The sequence below is a fragment of the Podarcis filfolensis genome (genome assembly GCF_964270895.1).
Source record: "Podarcis filfolensis genome assembly, chromosome: 17".
In the NCBI taxonomy this organism is placed as follows: domain Eukaryota; kingdom Metazoa; phylum Chordata; class Lepidosauria; order Squamata; family Lacertidae; genus Podarcis; species Podarcis filfolensis.
The window spans coordinates 6,904,437-6,923,150 of NC_139621.1; the positions used below are offsets into that span (position 1 = coordinate 6,904,437).

Genomic DNA, 18,714 nt, shown 5'->3' on the forward strand with positions numbered 1-18,714 from the left:
GGCTCAACACATGTTGACTGTGCTGAATATTTCTGAGTATTCTCAGCAACATGCCAAAAGTCACTACAAAATATAACCGTATATGCTGCAGGCCTGCATGTGGGAACTGTCATGCTTGGCCTGGGTAGGTAGTTTGCGTGAGTAGAGGCCTCAATGCTGGCTGCTGCTGTGAGAGCTTGGAGATAGTGATGGATTTAAAATGAACAAATGTATGAAATTATGCCAAGATACACACACATAGAGGAAGGTTTTACAAAAGAAGGATAGAAGACACTGTGTGGGGTATTAAGGTTATACTAGCCTCTCCCATCCTTGTGCCATCCAGATGTTTTGGACTGCAACTCTCATTGGCCAGGGCCTAGTGGGGGGAGGAGTCTAAAACATCTGGAAGGCACCAGCTTGGGGGAGGCTGGGTTCAGCTGTTGATAGTCTGCTTCTTGATCTCAAAATAGATAGGAGCACCTTTTAACGTACCATAATTGGAGATAAGCACTTCACTTCCCTTGCCCCAGATTATTAAATGTATGCAGCAAGTAGCTGCAGGATCTAGTGCCTAAATGAATGCTTCCAAGTTGTTGCTGAAATGCTGCCTTGAATTTAACACCAGCAGTTAGTAAAGATTTGACAGATAAGATCATTACTGGGGCTAACCATGGGTCAAGTGATAACAAATGAAGCCAGCTTGATTTAAGTAGAATGGCAAGTGGAATTTGAACTGCACCTTCAGTATTTTGAGATGCTGAGGTTAATAGACACATTAGACTCTGAGAATAAGGAACTGGTGTTTCTGAATACTGAAATTATATCTATGTAGTGTGTATCGATGATAAACAGTTTCCATGCCAAGCAGAACTTAAAAAAAAACAAACCAAAAACCCAACACCTTGCAAGAAAAGAGAAGCCTCCTCTAGCTTTCTGTTGAGGCATGGAAGCTGGCATGCATGACCAGCTTACCAAGTGGTTACATGATCACTGTGGTAAGTTAACAAGCAATGGCTGGAATTGATGCTAAGAGATGGAATTGATGTCCGGGGGGAATTTATGAAAGGCAGCGCTTTGTCCCGGATCTTAGGCAAGTCAGTTAAAAAATAAATAACAATAATAGCTGAACAACTAGGGTTTTCCTTTAAAAAGCTCAGCAGTTTGGGGGTCTTCCTAAACAAAAGCTCAACAACTATATAATTTCCAGGAAAAGAGACTTGTAGCATTTTCCACGTCAGGTGGCAAAATAGCTTGTACCTGACTGGTGGGCACCATTTGCTGCTCTTCCTCACTCAGCAAAATATCTTGGTGCAGCCCTGTGAAATATTAATAGTAGGCTGTATTGCAGGCTTCTTGTCAGCCACTCTCTTTCAGCTACAGCACTGTGCCCCTCCCTCCCCCCCCAAAAAAAAGCATTATGAGGACAATGTTGTATATTGGCATTGGCAGGGAAATCATTTTAAGTATTTTAAAATGAAACTTCACGCTTTTAATTATTTCTGTCTTAGCTGTGGTCTTGTTTCTGGATGGACTTATGACTGTCAAATCATAGCTACACTCGTTTATTGTTTTCCATCGCTTCTCTCACTTCAGCCCTGGGTGTGAGAGAAAAACAGCATATAAAAGAACCAGGAGGCTCTGTCTCCAGAGAATAGAATTGTCATTCTAGACTTTACCTATCTCTTTGCCTGGAGCAACTGTGGAAAGAAACATACTGGTGCGGTAATGTGGTGTTGAAGCATAACCCCTTGTCAGGGTTTTTATTCAGCCAGAACTCTGTTCTGCCACCTCTCAGGTGGTGAAATTGCCATCATAAGAGAATAAGGGAGGCATTCCTGGTGAGTTCCGGCACCTCTTTTTCTAGAAAAATAAGACCGCCCCTTGTGCTATTGTTCCCCACTGAACCTCCCGCTCTCCCACCTAACCTTGGCGTATTCTGCTTGGAAATTTGGATGGCAGATAAATATTCTGGTCATAATCCACCTGGCATTTGTTTCCAAATAAACAAAAATGAAAACGAAATTTTGCATTGGCCCTGAATATCCCACCCAGAATGGAGCTGATTTGAGGGGGAAATGGGCGCTTCGGGCAGATACACCAAATGACACGTCCTCTTTGGTCATTTACCTGGGGCACAGTCCACCGGGACAATCTCTGGCACAACCCGCATTGAAATGAGGGTGGACAGGGGGATTCCCTTGCCCCAGGCTCTGTTTGCCTCCTCCCAGAAAAAGGAATTTTGGATGTGCTTCACATTCAGCTCAGCCTGCTGTTGTCATCAAAGGGACAAATCATATGCAGAGACATAGCCTTGTTGGAGGCTGTACACACTATCCCTGTAAAGTTATATTCTTCCCCTCAAAGACTTCTGGACATTATAGTTTGTTAAGGGTTGCTATGAAATGTAACCCTCTGAGGTGTAAACTATGGCACCCAGAATTATTTGATGGAAATAATGTGCTTTGAATGCTATATGCGCACTATAACCTTAGTTTGTTGCAGCAAAGTCTTGTAGACACCTAAGACTCTTGGGAAGGGGAAGCAAATGTGTTGGAAGTTAGCATGGAATCACTGAGCCCAGAGACAATTTACCACATCCTTAAAAACAACAACAAACGATGTGTTGGAATAACATCTATGCAAGAAGAAGAGTAGGATCACAGGAAGAAAGATTCCTAGCCTGAGTTTGTACCTGCTGCACTGGCTTTCTACTTGCAGTTAATTGTTTGCCTAGGCCAGGCTTCCTCAAACTCGGCCCTCCAGATGTTTTTGGCCTACAACTCCCATGATCCCTAGCTAGCAGGACCAGTGGTCAGGGATGATGGGAATTGTAGTCTCAAAACATCTGGAGGGCCGAGTTTGAGGAAGCCTGGCCTAGGGGAACACTGAACTATGGTTTTCCCCGCCTTCAGTATGGAATAATATTGTCCATTCATTCTGCCACCTGGCCTAAGGCTGATTCATACGTGCCTAGACATTACCTTACTTCTGGTCACTCTGATTATTCAGTATTTGATAATTTTGCGTCTGAGGCCTAGTCTAGGTCTATACAAGCAGCAGAATGACAAGGTGAAATTGTGTGGTGGTAGAATGTACTACCGTCGTTCAGTCCCAGCGCCTGCCAACCTAGCAGTTCGAAAGCACCGCAGGGTGCAAGTAGATAAATAGGGACCGCTTACCAGCGGGAAGGTAAACGGCGTTCCGTGTGCTGCGCTGGCTCGCCAGATGCAGCTTGTCACGCTGGCCACGTGACCCGGAAGTGTCTCCGGACAGCGCTGGCTCCCGGCCTATAGAGTGAGATGAGCGCACAACCCTAGAGTCTGGCAAGACTGGCCCGTACGGGCAGGGGTACCTTTACCTTTACCTTTAGAATGTACTACCTCAGACTGCAGGGTTTTTTTAATGGTCCATGTTGTTAAAACACACACACACACACACACACAGAGTTCCTTGCAGGTAGTAAACTAGCATATCAGACCCTTCAAGTGTTCCTATTTTCCAGGGACATCCCTGATTTAGAGAAGCTGTCCCGGTTTCTGATTTGATCCCTGAATGTCCCACTTTTCCTTAAGATGTCCCTGTTTTCATTGGAGAAATATTGGAGGGTTTGGAGTTATCCGACCCCTGAGCCATCTGAAGGCAATCCTGTATAGGAAAGTGTTTTTTTAATGTTTCATGTTCTGCTATGTTTTTATATGTGTTGGAAGTTGCCTAGTGTAGCTGGAGCAACTCAGTGAGAAATGTGGAGTATAAATAGAAAAATTATCATTATGGAAGAGGACATCCCTATTTTCGTCGGAGAAATGTGGGAGGGTATGGCATGTGGGAGGCAGGCCGGGCTTAGAACATCCCTGAGAGTGCTATTTGTTTCCTTACAGGGAATTATAGGGGGCAGATTGCCATTCACAAATGGCACCTTCTCACATACAGGCAGAAGTGAAGAGAGTCCACTCCTACCATTGCAAAATGGTTCAGCCACAGTGGCACAGCTAGGTAATTTTAGACTCTGGACTTAATGGCCTTTGCTGCCCCCTCCTGCCTTCGGATGGTAAAGTGTACTACAGTACTTCACTTATTTCAAAATGTGGTAAACCCTGCTCATTATAAAGGAAAGAATAGACACAGCAAACGAAAATTTTTTGGAAGTCTTTTAAAAGTTTATAGAAATCTCCCCCCCCACCTAAGAAATTGTATTTGTATGAACTATACAGTGGTACCTCTAGTTACGTCCTTAATTTGTTCTGGAGGTCTGTTCTTAACCTGAAGCACCACTTTAGCTAATGGGCCTCCCGCTGCTGCTGCGCTGCCAGAGTACGATTTCTGTTCTCATCCTGAAGCAAAGTTCTTAACCCGAGGTAATATTTCTGGGTTAGCGGAGTCCGTAACCTGAAACGTATGTAACCTGAAGCGTATGTAACCCGAGGTACCACTATAAAGGACAATTTGTTATTATATTCATATAGAAGAATTGTATAAAATTATGTACTTGTTTTTCCTTATCTTCTTTTTTCTTCTTTGTTCCAGCTTTGGTACTGAATATTGCTGTATATATAGACTTCTCTTTTTTTAATTGAAACTAATAAAGATCAATAAAAAAATGGGTAAGCCAGCCCCGTCTGGGTCCGTCTGCTTATTCTGCATTATAGGAGCCCTGGACTTCTGCCACCAAACCCTGCTCAGAATTCCCCTGCTGTTTTGCCACCTTGTTCTGTCACATGTGTGGCATTTGCCATTTTGTTTAGTGCATAGCTTGATTTAAACTTGATGCTGGGTGGGTTAAAATTGATTTTCTATTCTGCCCAACCAGCTTCATTTGCCATTTGGGCCCTCAGCTGTTACCCCTGTAACATAAGCATGCCAGCACTGCTGCAGCCAGCTCCTGGTGTGTTTACACGGCAAAAGTAGCAGATGAGGCCTTGGTTTAAACATGAAATGCTGCTTGGGTCATCAGGTTTAGAAGGATATCACACGTCACTGGAGCTGAGGCTATTGTGTTTCGAGTGCATCACATACACACACTGTTGAATTTGTTTGAGGCAGATCTCAAGCTTGCTTTGGGATGAATTGTAGGGGGGAAATACGGCAAGGCAGTGGGAAAACTTCTTGTGGGGCTGCTGACGCCCGTGGCAAAGACTGGCTTTGGATGTGTGAGCTGACCTCAAAAAGCACTTTGCCTGAGGTGAGGAGGACATTCTCTCTGCGGAGTTAAACCTGTGATGGTGACTCATTTGCAAAGTGCCACCTGATGCTGCAGTCATTGTGATGAACATGCATGTGTGAGCCAGCCCTTAAAATGAAAGAGATAACTGAAGGGAAAGTTAGGTTGGAGTCAATTCAGGAAATAGCTTGGGCATCAGTCTAGGTCAGCTTTCCCCAGTCTAGTACTGGATTACAATTCCCATCTTCTTTGACCATTGGTCATGATGGGAATTATAGTCCAACAACATCTGGAAGGCACCAGGCTGAGGAAAAATGGTCTGGGTTTTAGCAAAAGATATGGAACGGGCAGGGTGGTAATTGAGAATTAGACTTTATAGGACTTTTCCATCCTGCCTTAGCTCTAAGAAGAGCCTCCAAAGTGCTTCACAGCAATAAAATACCAATGCAATTAAAAGGTGTATTCAAAACCAAAATAAAACAGATGAACAAAATCATAACTAGATAAAATTAAGGTGTATTAAAAGCCTGGTGGAACAAACATGTCCTTACCTGCTTCCACCCAAAGGGCCCTGTCTTACATTTCCATTAATTGCACATACCTTACTTGCAGAATGCAGAGCAAGACCTCAGAAGATGACCACAGTTGACAGGCAGGTTCATGGGGGAAGAGGCAGCCCTCTAAATAGCCTAATCTCAAGCCTTTTAGGGCTTTATAGATAATAAGCAGCACTTGATGCAGCCAAAATAAAAAGGCCTGGCTGGATACAGGACTTTCTAAGCAGTTATCACAAGTTACATTCAAATGACAATCCACGTAATCAACAGGATCCATGCACTTCATTAATCTGACAGTCTCGGTGAACATTGCAGTGGACTTTGTCAATTACTACCACCAGAAACCACTGTGTAAGGAAAACCTTTCTGGACGCTTCCTCTGATAAGCGTCCGCACACGCTATTGCCTGCTTAGGGAATTATGGCAGACAAGGTTTCCCATAATGCATGAGTGTGTGAGTGATTCTAGAACTCCCTTATAAAGGACAAAGTATTTACAAACCATTTTATACATAGTTTCATTTGGATGCACATTTTTCCTTAGAAAACAAGTCTGATTAATTGTTTCCGGTTCTGATAGAAAGTGTCAATATCCTGCTACGAGACTTGCTCCATCGACACAGAGGGGGTTCCATTCATAGGAACAGCGGAATTGCCTGCTAGTTGTGTTGAGCTGTCGCTAGTGGTGCAACAACTTTGACAGCGGAGCTTTGGGCAGGTTGTCCCTTTAAATTTTTTAATGTCTTATGGGTGCGAGCCCTTTATTGAGAGGGAATTTGAGTGGTTAAGGAGGGGCTTTGGGGTTCTTTTGATGTGTGTGATGTAGAGCATTGTGGAGATGTATCAAGGCACATGAACATGCATTGGTGACTGTGAATGAAGTGGGGGTAGCATTTATGGTCATGCCTGTGTATCAGAAAGAATCAAGACCCCTTTGAGGTGCTGTTGCTGTGAATCCCTCCATCATAGGTTCAGGTTGTATATTTGTGTAACTAAACCATATATCATAAAGACACTGCAGTCTCTGCTGTGCCTCCTTTCCAAAAGAAAAGACAAACCTTGGGTGAGTCTCTGGAACTCCTTGTAACTTGCACCACTCAGAGATTAGGCTGGCATGCAACAATACATTTTAATGGTACTGGGTAGAGAGGGACCTATAACTTTGTTTACATTGTCCCCTGTTGGTAAGCAGAAATTGAAATCCGTACTGCAAAGTGGTTGGCATGAATATGCTATTTAGCAATTCTGCTGGCACTTGGACAATCTGGAAAATCCAATATGTCTGTCAAAATAACTCACCAGAAAATATATCTAATGCTACCTGTTACATTGAGAGAATCAAGTGCTTTCCTGTCTTGAAGAAACCTAATATCAGGAAGCAACTTCAATGCCTGCCTGCCTGCTTGTCTTTCAGTGTGATCCTAAACATGCTTACTCAGAAGTAAGCCCCACTGGGTTCAATAGTGCTCACTTCCAAGTGAGTGGGCATATGGTTGTAGCCTTGATACTTTATTTTCTTCGCCCATCCTTCCTTTATTCCCTTTTCTTATTTCTGATGCTGCCAGCCCAGCCCCGCACCCCGTTGGTTCCCTCACCTAGCTCACCTGACCTGTTACCTCTTTCGTCATTTCCACCTTTGAGCCTTTTGTGAGGACAGTCTCTGGTATGACCCTCTTTCTTTTGTCCATCACCCGATTGCCTCATAAACAGGGATACATTTACACTGCGCTAAAATGAAAAAAGAGCAACAATGCAGCCAGGCAGTCCAAACAAAAAAAGGTAAAACTTTGTGATTTAGGTACACGCTGTAAATCGAGCACATTTGCCCCATTTCCCTTGTTTTACATAATTTATGATGCACTTTGGACAATTACTGTTATTATGCATAATTTATTCTGGTTTTGCTAGTCAGGGGCAGGAAGCTATAGATGCCTCTGACCACTGGGAAATCCTGTTGGCAACTCCTTTGGGTCTTTAGCAGGCATGCAGTGACCCCACTTTCAATTGTCATTACAGATATAAGGACTAAGGGGTCAGCAGACTTTTTCAGCAGGGGGCTGGTCCACTGTTCTTGTGGGGGGCTGGACTATATTTTGGGGAAAAAATAATGAACGAATTCCTATGCCCCACAAATAACCCAGAGATGCATTTTAAATAAAAGGACACACTCTACTCATGTAAAAACACCAGGCAGGCCCCTCAAATAACCCAGAGATGCATTTTAAATAAATGGACGTATTCTACTCATGTAAAAGCACGCTGATTCCCGGACCGTCCGCGGGCCGGATTGAGAAGGTGTTTGGGCCGGATCCGGCCCCCGGGCCTTAAGTTTGCCTACCCATGAACTAGATTGTTGTTCTCTCTCTTTCCTAATGTGAAAGCTGAGTTTTTCAGAAAGCTGGTTTCTATGCATGTAGCATATACATCCTGTCCTCTTGTGTTTCATGGAGTCATGGCAAATATGTGTTCTTCTTGGCCTAACTGACCTCTTCTGCAAAGCCCTTCTGTGGGGGCTTACCACAGATTTATGTGCTCTGCAGTATCTGCCACCACAAGTCTCCCTGTCTTCCCCACCTCTCCAATAGTATTTTTTCGACCATGAGAAAATGGTAGAAGCGTCTAGGTTACCTCTGGGTATCCCATTCCCTCATCAAACTTTCTGAGGAGAATGCAATGGCTTATTGGGAATGAAGAACTGTTGGCTACCTGTTGTGCTCCACTTTCCCTCAGGACAGCTACATTCCATATAAATGATGTGTACTGAAGAATGAGTTACATAAATAGTAGGGATGAATGTCCTTACTATTATTTTTACTTCATGGAGGGTGGGATGTGAAAAAAAGGCCAGTCTTTCCTTTACTTATCCTCAATTTACACCTGTAGCTAATGTATTTTTTTAATTATTTGCAGAAAGACCTCCCTTTGCCCAGGAAAAGCAGTAGGTAAGTACAAGATTTCTGTATTTATAATAGATACATAGCAGAATGCCAATGTGAGGGGGGAAAACTTTTTCTTTGTAGCCACTTTTTTTTTTGCTTGTGTGTGTGTGTATTATATGGGATATGTAATTTATTATTATTATTATTAATTATTACTAACTACCCCCCTTGTGGACTGATTTAAATATCATTACTCCAATGAGAAGGTTTCCAGCCTGGTGATGCTTTGTTTAACATCTCCTTATAATGTGAATTGCCTTGTCATATTGCATATCCTTGGTGGTGAAGGAGAAATGTACGCAGTCCCAGCAATGCACGCAGCATGGAGCTTTGAAGTGTTCGCTTCCACCAAACAGAGCACCACTACAGGGAAGATAATTTCAGCAGCCTCCACACAGGGGCTGTCGTAATATTTTAAGCTGCTCTTCAAAGCTACTTCCCAAGTTTAGCAATTTTTGCTATTTTGTCTCCTAGCCTGCCCATAACCCTCACATTATAAACTCACCACTGGGCCATTTTGAACACTCATTCTGCATTGTGGACAATGTTTGTTCTGGCCAACAGGTAGTTTTCCTAGAAATCCACTCTATGAGTAAAATAAGAGATTAGAAGGCAAAGGCTCCCACCGTCAGCCCTTCAGAGTGACCAGCTGACAAATCTTGTTGCCTGAGATTTGTTGCCTCGTGGTTGGCAACTGTGGGGCAAGAAAGGACCCCTCGAGGGAGGGGCAGGCTTGTCCAAGGAGACTCTGAATTACTGACTGCTATGCCAGGATGCTAAGGGACGTGGGTGGCGCTGTGGGTTAAACCACAGAGCCTCTTGGGCTTGCCGATCAGAAGGTCGGCGGCTCGAATCCCTGTGACGGGGTGAGCTCCCGTTGCTCTGTCCCTGCTCCTGCCCACCTAGCAGTTCGAAAGCACATCAAAGTGCAAGTAGATAAATAGGTACCGCTCCAGCGGGAAGGTAAAAGGCATTTCTGTGCGCTGCTCTGGTTCACCAGAAGCGGCTTAGTCATGCTGGCCACATTGACCCAGAAGCTGTATGCCAGCTCCCTCAGCCAATAAAGCGAGATGAGCATCGCAACCCCAGAGTCAGCCACAACTGGACCCTTTACCTTTACCTTTATGCCAGGATGCTAGGGTATTTGTAGTAGTCTGCAAAGTGATAACATAGAACTGGAATACGTGGTTATCCCGTTGGCTGGTTCTATGAAAGCATTCTGCACACATAAATATTGACATACACAAAACAGAACTGAGTTGTCTTTCAAATGGAATATTCAGCTTGCATGACTTTGCAGCTGCATATTTGTACCTGGAGTTCTCACGGCATTTGAAAGTTGGGCAGGAAAGTTCCCCAAGGTGTATGATTCAGTACTTCATAGTCCTCTGCAATCTCAACATTTCTACAATCCTATTTTAAGCAGAAATCAGTTTACTGAGGCCATAATTAATTCTGCAGTAAGGAAACGGTGGGGTGTGGAAATTGTGGAATAGATACCCCTTTATTTATGTGGCTAAGCAGATAGTCAGGAGGAGTGCATTTGTTACCCTGAAGAGGCAAGCCACTGTTTGGTTTCAAAAATGACTTGCCTCATTAGGTGTTGGAACAGCTGCAGAATAAAATGTCAAAATAAGCTCTGACTGTGTGTCTGGTTTCTTTTGCTTCATATTTTACTGTTTAGATTGTTGCCATAATATTTTGCCTCCATAGAGAAATGTATAGGAGGATTACATGTGGGAATTATTTTTTCTGGAATTCCTAATTCACATAAATGGTCCAGGAAATATCTGCCCAGAAAACTAGATTCCTGCCAGTTCCTGCTGATGGACCTTCCCATGGATCTTATATTTGAGTAGCAAAATGCCCCTTGAATGGTGTGTATGGCTAAGGTGTATCTGTGCAGGTGACTCTTCATCTCTGTGCACCCACATTAATTCTTGACCTTGTGTTTTTACACTTAGCAAACACATATTGGTGTGTAGTATGTTGGGGAGTATGTATGTGCATACAGGTCTGAAATGAAGATGGGAACTGAAGTAATGGCTGTTGGTAGCAGTAAGTCACTGTTGGCTGCCTGAAGTATGGCAAAGCAGTGATACAGACTAAGTCAAGCAAGCTGTATTCTCTTTATTCATTTTCTAAGGCAGAGCTTTCCAAACTTTTCATGTTTTTATATTTTTTAAAAAATAATTTTTATTACATTTTCAATTTTTTGTAATCACAATATCCATCCATAAATAAATAAGCTCAAACATCGCTCTATCCGAGCATCGACCTCCTCCCACCCTGACTTCCGTACATATTTACTTTATTCTTAGCATTTCTGTAACCACTTTTTTACCTTCTTGCTTATTTTTATATTTCCCCTTATTCAATGTAAATCAGTTCCTTGTACTATCATTACAAAACATTTCAACTCAAAGCTACAAATGTTTTCAGATGTTTACAATATTCTTTCATATATAATATAAATTTGCTCCAGTCCTTTTGAAACAGTTCGTCGCGCTGATTCCGGGTCTTCCAAACTTTTCAAACTGGTGACACACTTTTTGGACATGCCTCATTTCGCGACACAGCAATTCAGTTTCACATCATTTCGTGACACAGTAATTCAGTTTTACTAGCAAACCGGAAGTTAAACTAACCCTTTCCAGCCCCAGGAGGAGCACGGGGAGCATTCGTGCGACACACCTACACACTGCAGCCAACGTACTAATGTGTCACAATGCACAGTTTGGAAAGTTCTGTTCTAAGGGTATTAAAGTGGGCTCTATAAATAAAAAAATTGAAAATCGTAAGTTCCCCTAATATGTTCTGCTACCTTTAATGTCCTCTCAGCTTTCTGGAGGCACCTCTCTTGCACGGATGATCAGAGGAGGAGGAGATAAGTAACGTCCCCACAAATGTGTAGGACATTATTATATAATACTCCAGAGCAAAGCTTTTTTAACTAAAAAAATGTTTAATATTTTTTCCAGCATTAACAAAATCAAAAACAAGTAACAACATAAAAACCAAACTACAACACCATAGTAGCTGCCACTTTAGGTATACTGGAGATACATAGTCTAGTCATATTAAAGAAAAGCAGAACACATCAGTTTCACATTTAAGCATGTTACATGCACGGAAGACCCCAGATCATCAGCATAGACAAATATGGACTTCCAGGATGAATCAGCATCTTTTAGCCAATTGCCCATGCATTGGCCTTGAGTTTCATCAGGCAGAATCTCCATGTCTCGCACTGTAATCCATTCTCTCACAGGATATTATTGGGCAGTGTTCATGTTGCGTAAATCAGTTTGTGCTTATTAGACCCAGAACTGTGTCCCAGCTTTGAATGTCATCTTTGCCTTAGGTCAGACTAAGGCTAATGGGGTCTAGAGAATGATGCTTCCCTCCTCACATACGCTGAATGATCACTTTCCATTACAGTTTCTGCTTGGATTCCAGTGTCGAGTCCAGTGCTCATTTCCCTGAAGCACTTCCAGCATGACACGGACGAGAAAGACGAAACTGCTGAGCACAGCAGGATTTAAGAGCACGAATATTAGGGATAGATGGGCTGTGTGTGTAGGGAAAGCAAGAGGAGAGGAGTTGCATTTCTGAGAACGCAGCAAAGTAATAATAATAATATGCATTCATTTTGAAGTATTTTTCTCTAACCATGAGGACTAGAAACCAATGTTTTTTAAAACAAAGGTGGCAGTTGCTTCCTGTGTCTCATAAAATGCCCACACATGGCAAGATGGCTTCAAGTCAAGCCAAAGTCTATGCTGAGGACCATGACTTTTGGAAATCTCCGTTCATTGCTGGGCGTGTGTCTGTGTGACTATTTAAATTACTAAGAGATGATGGGTGGAATTCAACATAGCACTTAGTGGGGTTTGCGCATGGGGAATGAGGTCAGCTCGTGCAACAGGGCTTCTCCCTCCCCCGTGAAGCCCCTAAACCTGTTCTGAGAGTTCCCTCAGCCCTCCAGAGCTGAATGCAGGGGGCACAGGGGAGGAGGGGCAGTGGCGGACTTTGGGGTCTCCAACGCCAGCGGTGCCACATGTGACTCCAAAATGACTCTGCCTCTCACCTTCCATTCTACAGTGGCACCTTGGTTTTAGAACAGCTTAGTTTATGGACAACTTGGAAATATAACGCTGCAAACCCAAAAGTTGTTGTTCCAGTTTGTGAACTTTGCCTTGGAATCTGAACATGTTCCGCTTCCTGTTGAATGTGTTCCGTTTGTAAATTGAGCCCCCAGCTGCTAATCAGAAGCTTCCTGTTGAATCTGTTGGCTGTTGAATCCTGAGCACCCACCATAGTTGTCAACGTTTCCCTTTTTTAAGGGAAATTCCCTTATTCTGAATAGGATTCCTCGCAAGAAAAGGGAAAAGTTGACAGCTATAGCACCCATGCAACACAGAGGTGATATTTGGAGCTTTTATTTTTTGCTATTTTTGGCATTTTTGTTTGTGTGGCTTTTTCGTTTTTTTGACTGTAACTTGTTCTTCGTTTTATGGGACTGACTTGTGGCTTGTGACTTTGTTTTTGTGACTGTGGCTTGTGACTTCGTTTTTGAACCCAGTTCAGCTATTGATTGATTGATTGATTGATTGATTGTGTGGCTGCAGAAATGGATAAAAGCCCCCATTCAAACAATGAGTGCATATCAGTGCACATAAGAAAAAAAAATAATTTTTTTATCATCTACAATATTGTCTTACTTATTTTATAGTACAGTACATTGATTATCAATGGTCTCATTAGATAGTAAAATTCATGTTAAATTGCTGTTTTAGGGATTGTTTTTAAAAGTCTGGAACGGATTAATCCATTTTGCATTACTTTCTATGGGAAAGCACGCCTTGGTTTTAGAATGCTTTGGTTTTGGAACAGACTTCAGGAACAGATTAAGTTTGGGAACCAAGGTACCACTGTACATCATAGTTATGGTGACTGTTGTGGTTCCACGCACTCCCCTAAACCTGCCTCTGAAGGGGGAAGTCCTATCGTGCAAGCAGAGCACATTCTATGCATGCAACAACTTAGCTGAATCCTACCTTTTACATGTGTGTTTGTGTGTGTGTACACTTATTAGAGCGTTAATGGTATGTCACATAGTTGTGCTTAAAGAAGCACAACTGAAGCTGCACATGTGTATAATTTGTTGCATTTAAATGAGTATTCATGTGTTTCTACATATACCTGATAGGAAGGGTTTTTCTATAGATTCATTTTCTTTTTCCCCCCCACCCCCCACCTGGAGATATTCCACCCCTGGAGGTATTGGGCTCGAATATGAGCACACTACTGGAAACTGAATAAGGATCGGAACCAGGAAGTGCAGATTTTCATGATTCACAGGGTTAGTTCTGACTTTATGTCTAAAGCACCTACTTCAAAAAGTGCTACCAGGTGCTGTGTTTGAACGTGTTGCGGTGTTTGTGGTGGAGAGCCTGTGGCAATTTCTGCCAATGATACTGTGTCCTCAGGGATTGCTGGCTCGAGAGCATCCTTGCTCCATCAAAATCCCTATGTTGAAAACTTAAAGAGAGGAAAGATTAAGTCCAGTATTTATCCTAACATGGAAAATTTCCATTTTTATGGAGGTTTTGGCATGGGGGCTCTTTCCTGCACAGAGTGCCCACACACTCATGCAACCGTTGTGTGGAGGACTGTACCACATCCCCTCAGTCCTGAATGTCTGCAACAGCTACTTTATTACTATGCCAAAAAGTGACTTGTTTTTATTTTCATGCTCTTCTCTCCTAAACTTACTGATTGCTTTTCTTTTACAGTATTTTTATTTTAAACTGTATGCAGTGGCGTAGCGTGGGTTGTCAGCACCCGGGGCAAGGCAAGTAATTTGCGCCCCCAAACCCGTGGATTTGCGCCCCCTAACCCGTGGATTTGCGCCCCCTAACCCATGGATTTGCCCTAACCCCAGATGTTGCGCCCGGTGCGGCCCGCCCCCCCTGCACCCCCACGCTACGCCACTGACTGTATGCAAGTCATACAGTTGCATAAAGCAGTGGTTCCCAATTAGCTAAGTACTGCAGACCCCCTGTTTTTCAAAAGCCAAAAGCTTTTGAAAATGTTGATATCTCTCTGGTAGTTTTTGATATGTGAATGGTGCCACCATACCCTCCAACATGTCCCGGCACATTCTTCCCAACTGCATTCCCGCATAAGAGCACAGCGTCCCAAAATGTGTGGTTTTTTGGCAGCATTATCTTGTGCATTTTGGGACACCATGATCTCCTGCGAGAGTAAGGTCCCCAAAAACAAGATGTCCCAGACAGTTGACTGACATGTGCCACAGATCCCCTGGGAACCACTGGCATAAAGCAAGTCACACAATAATCCCAAAACAAAATCCAGCCAACAGGTTGAAAAGGAGCTTGCCTGATCAGCTTTTGCTCCAATTGGCGTGGAAGCAGGCAGTGTAGTCAGATACAAAGATGAACTAGCTTGGCCATCATTATGCAGCAACCATTATGGCTGGAAGCTGATGCCCTTCATTGTGTTCCTTGCTCAGGCAAACAAATCAGGTGACTTACTTTCCACGGTTAATTTTTCCAGTTTTTGCATGCCAGTCAGTGCTCATTCTGCATTTAGAAGGTTGCAGTGGCAGGGAGAACTGCAGTTCTGCTTTAGGTGAGTCGTATGACTATTTCCCCTTATTATAATTGACATTTCCATAGTGCTTTAGATGGTTCAAAGCACTTCAGAAGTACAATAACCCTGTAAGGTTAGGGTCAGTATCGTTAAGACCCTTATTGCAGAGTAGAGGCTCCTGAAGCCCAGAGAGATTTGCTCATAATGAGCTCATGCCAGAGACAGGGTCTTCCTTATTATTCTTTTATTCTTTGTTAAATTTGTATACCACCCTTCATCCAAAGATCATAGGGTGGTTCACAACATAAAAATTAAAAAATGAGAACACAAAATACATAATAAAAACAAAACCAAACTAATAACCCCCCTCCCACAAAGACATTTATTAGGTTGTAGAATATAAAATCACCCAAAGGCCTGGTTAGAGAGAAATATATTTGCTTGGTGCCTTAGGATATGGAGTGAAGGTGCCAGGTTTGCCTCCCTGGGAAGAGCATGCCACAAATGGGGAGCCACCACAGAAAAGGCCCGTTCTTGTGTAGGAGGCACACAAAGAAGGGCTTCAGATGATGATTGCAGGGTCATTATTCATAGCTCTCTCTTTTTTTTAGCCACTATAATGCAGCATGAACATGGCCACCTGGTGTCCTACTTCTGAGCATGGACTTAATGTATGTTTCCAGATATTTCCCTAAGTTGTACTGGGAATACTTACTACTCTTCAGAGCAAAGCAGCTTGTTTTGAGCAAAAACGCCACATTCACAGTTTCCCGTATTTTGGCATTAATGTAGTCTGCTGTTTATGGCTAGTGAAATCAGCTTCATCCTAGGCCCGCGTACCTATGGATGCTCTTAGGCATTTATGCAGCCAGGGACAGTGGGCACCATTTGCAGAAGAGTTAGTAAGTAGATATACTTTATGGAAGACAATCTTACTCGGCTACGAGTGATCGCAGAAGAAGAAGAAGAAGAAATAGAAATACTTTTTACACCATCAAAGTGTACAAATATGTCCATCAGTGCAAGACATCGTTCACCCGTATGGTGAGAGCACCTACGATAGGCAGGTATTTGCACACAGCCAAATATGTGTGCACACAACCCACACCCATATGCAGATCAGCAGCACTTGCAGCATGCGCTCATGCACACACTGCCACTTAATACAGCGCCGCCCCCTCACACCTCCCCCTCCTCTCCCTGCCCTTCCCCGCATTCTCTCCCTCCCTCTGTCTTCCCCTCCATTCCAGTCCTCCTTTCTTCTTCAAAAGGGAAGGCTCACCACAGACCTCCCCCCCTCCACTCTTGGCTCCAGTGGGGGCTCAGAAGGTGCTTCTGCAGCATATACCACCCCCAGGCTCGCCACCATGACCCCCCTGGGGGATGATGTCTGAGTCCCTGTGGACAGCGCTCTCCAATTTCTCTATGCCCGATTTCCTTGAGAGCAGCATGTTTCGCCGTACAAAAAGGTACAGAGAAAGGAAGCTTAATTTAGTCTGCATCCCTCCATCTTTTCTCCCCCTTCTCCGTAGCCCCTCCCCATCAGCATTCTGTCCCCCTCTGCTCCCATTCCTCCATCCTTCCTTCCTCCATCCCTTCATCCCCTATCATTCTTCCTCTCTCTTCTGTCTCCTGTATCTCTTGCTCCACTCCCCCCCCCCACTTCGCTGGTTTGCAAGGGAGAAGGGGAAAAAAGAGCTTTTGTATTATCATCTTCCTTTCTCTCTAACACCCCCCCCCCCCCGCATTGTGGCCAGGCAGCCAGGACTCTCCAAGGAGGTGTCTCCTGGGGAGGGAGGGAGGGGGTTGCAGTGGCTGGCAGGGTTGTGGCGCAGTTGGGGGAGGGGAAAGAAAGATTCACAAAGACTAGGATGCCATGGCAACTGCCAAGGACATGAGCTGTATATGAACTGGCAGAACTGCCTATGACAAATGGTTGGTCTGCCTGTCTTTCTAGCTGTCTGTCTCCCTCTGGCTCCATGGATCCCGCCCCCTTGGTTCTTCTGGGTCACTCAGCCTGGACAAGCTTGTGGCTGCTGGGTGGGCAGATGGAGGGGCTGGGGATGTGGGTGGGTGGATGGGGATGGGGACTGTCGGATGCAGCCAGCAAATGGAGATGTATAGGAGGGGGCTGAGCCTTAGTGGATGGAAGGAAGATGCAGAGGGCGAGAGATCGGCGTGTCTGAGTGCACTCCAGAAGGATGGTGTTGTGGGTGTCTATATATATTTGCCGCAGGAAAGTTAGGTGGGAAGGGGGTGAGTGGGAATAAATGGAAGGATCTATGGCTGGGCTCTGGCATTCTGTTCTTCTTCCCGAAGATGCTCACGCCTGCAAATTTTTCAAGTGCCTGCATGCCTAGCTGCCACTTCTGGCAGCTAGGAATTTTAAATGCATTCTAGCCCTAGGAGCGATTGTGTGAAAAGTGATCTAGATTACATTAATTCCCCACCCCCTTTACCCATCCATCATAGCAGTTGAGTACGGAATGTATAGCAGTAACACCCCCATCCTTTGCTTAAATTCTCCCTGCCATTGCCCTCCATTCCCATAATGCCTCAATATACACCACTGCTTTCTCTGTTATTTATCTTTGCGATCTGCTCAGCTGCAGGGCAATGCTTTTATAACTGCATATAACAGAGAGACTTAAAGACGTGTCCAGCGTCAGTCAGGTGGGGTTGTGGCAGTTAAGCTAAGTCCTCCTTGCTGTCTCAGCTTATCAGATGTGGGTTCTCCTACAAGACTAGCTCAGTTTGTGGTGTTTGAGTCTGCATGTGTGCAGTCTACATCTGTTCATTTGAACATCAGTAATTGGAAGAGTGAGTTTGCAGTGAAAGAGCTGAGTTGGAAAGAGAGAAATACAGGGAAATCACAGATGTGTGTGTGTGTTTACTTGTTTACATAGGACGTAGAGAGCAGAGTGTGTGCTGTCACTCTGTCATTCTGTGTGGTTGAACAATGGTGTAGGAACTTCAGACCAGAAGCCAGGTGGCTTACTATAATTCCTTGCGCCAAATTGCAGTGCTAGAAGATGCCTTGATGTGTTGCAAGTTTGCAGTGGGCTCTCTCCCAGAACTCAGAATCCCCGGGAGACTCGGACAATATTCCCTATGAAAGAAGGGAGTCTGTTGAGCTTCACAGTAGGCAGATGGTGACAGGTCCTCTGCCCTATTGCTCCACCTATAGGAAAGATGTATTTTCAAACTATCAGGAATAAGCTTATATCCCATACTTGTGGATTAGGTAAAACAGATATTTCTTTCTCACATTTTATCCTGCCCTTTGTCTCAGGAGCTCTGGGCAGCATATACAAGGAGAATCCCATTTTATCTTTAAAAAGCCCTGCAAATGTGGGTTAGACTGAGAGATAGATAGATAGATGATATAGACTGGTTCAAGGTCACCCAGGGTGTTTTATTGTTTTTTAAGGATTTGTCTTTGCAAAGCATTTCCAGAAAAT

General features: G+C 43.9%; 1 protein-coding gene across 1 annotated transcript in view; it reads left to right on the plus strand.

Moving 5' to 3' along the window:
* Positions 1-18,714, plus strand: part of MAST1 (microtubule associated serine/threonine kinase 1) — a 101,927-nt gene that overhangs the window by 17,937 nt on the left and 65,276 nt on the right. The window contains exon 2 of the mRNA XM_083592797.1: positions 8,607-8,638. Within this exon, the coding sequence (XP_083448923.1) occupies positions 8,607-8,638 (32 nt within the window). The remainder of the gene's footprint in view (positions 1-8,606; positions 8,639-18,714) is intronic.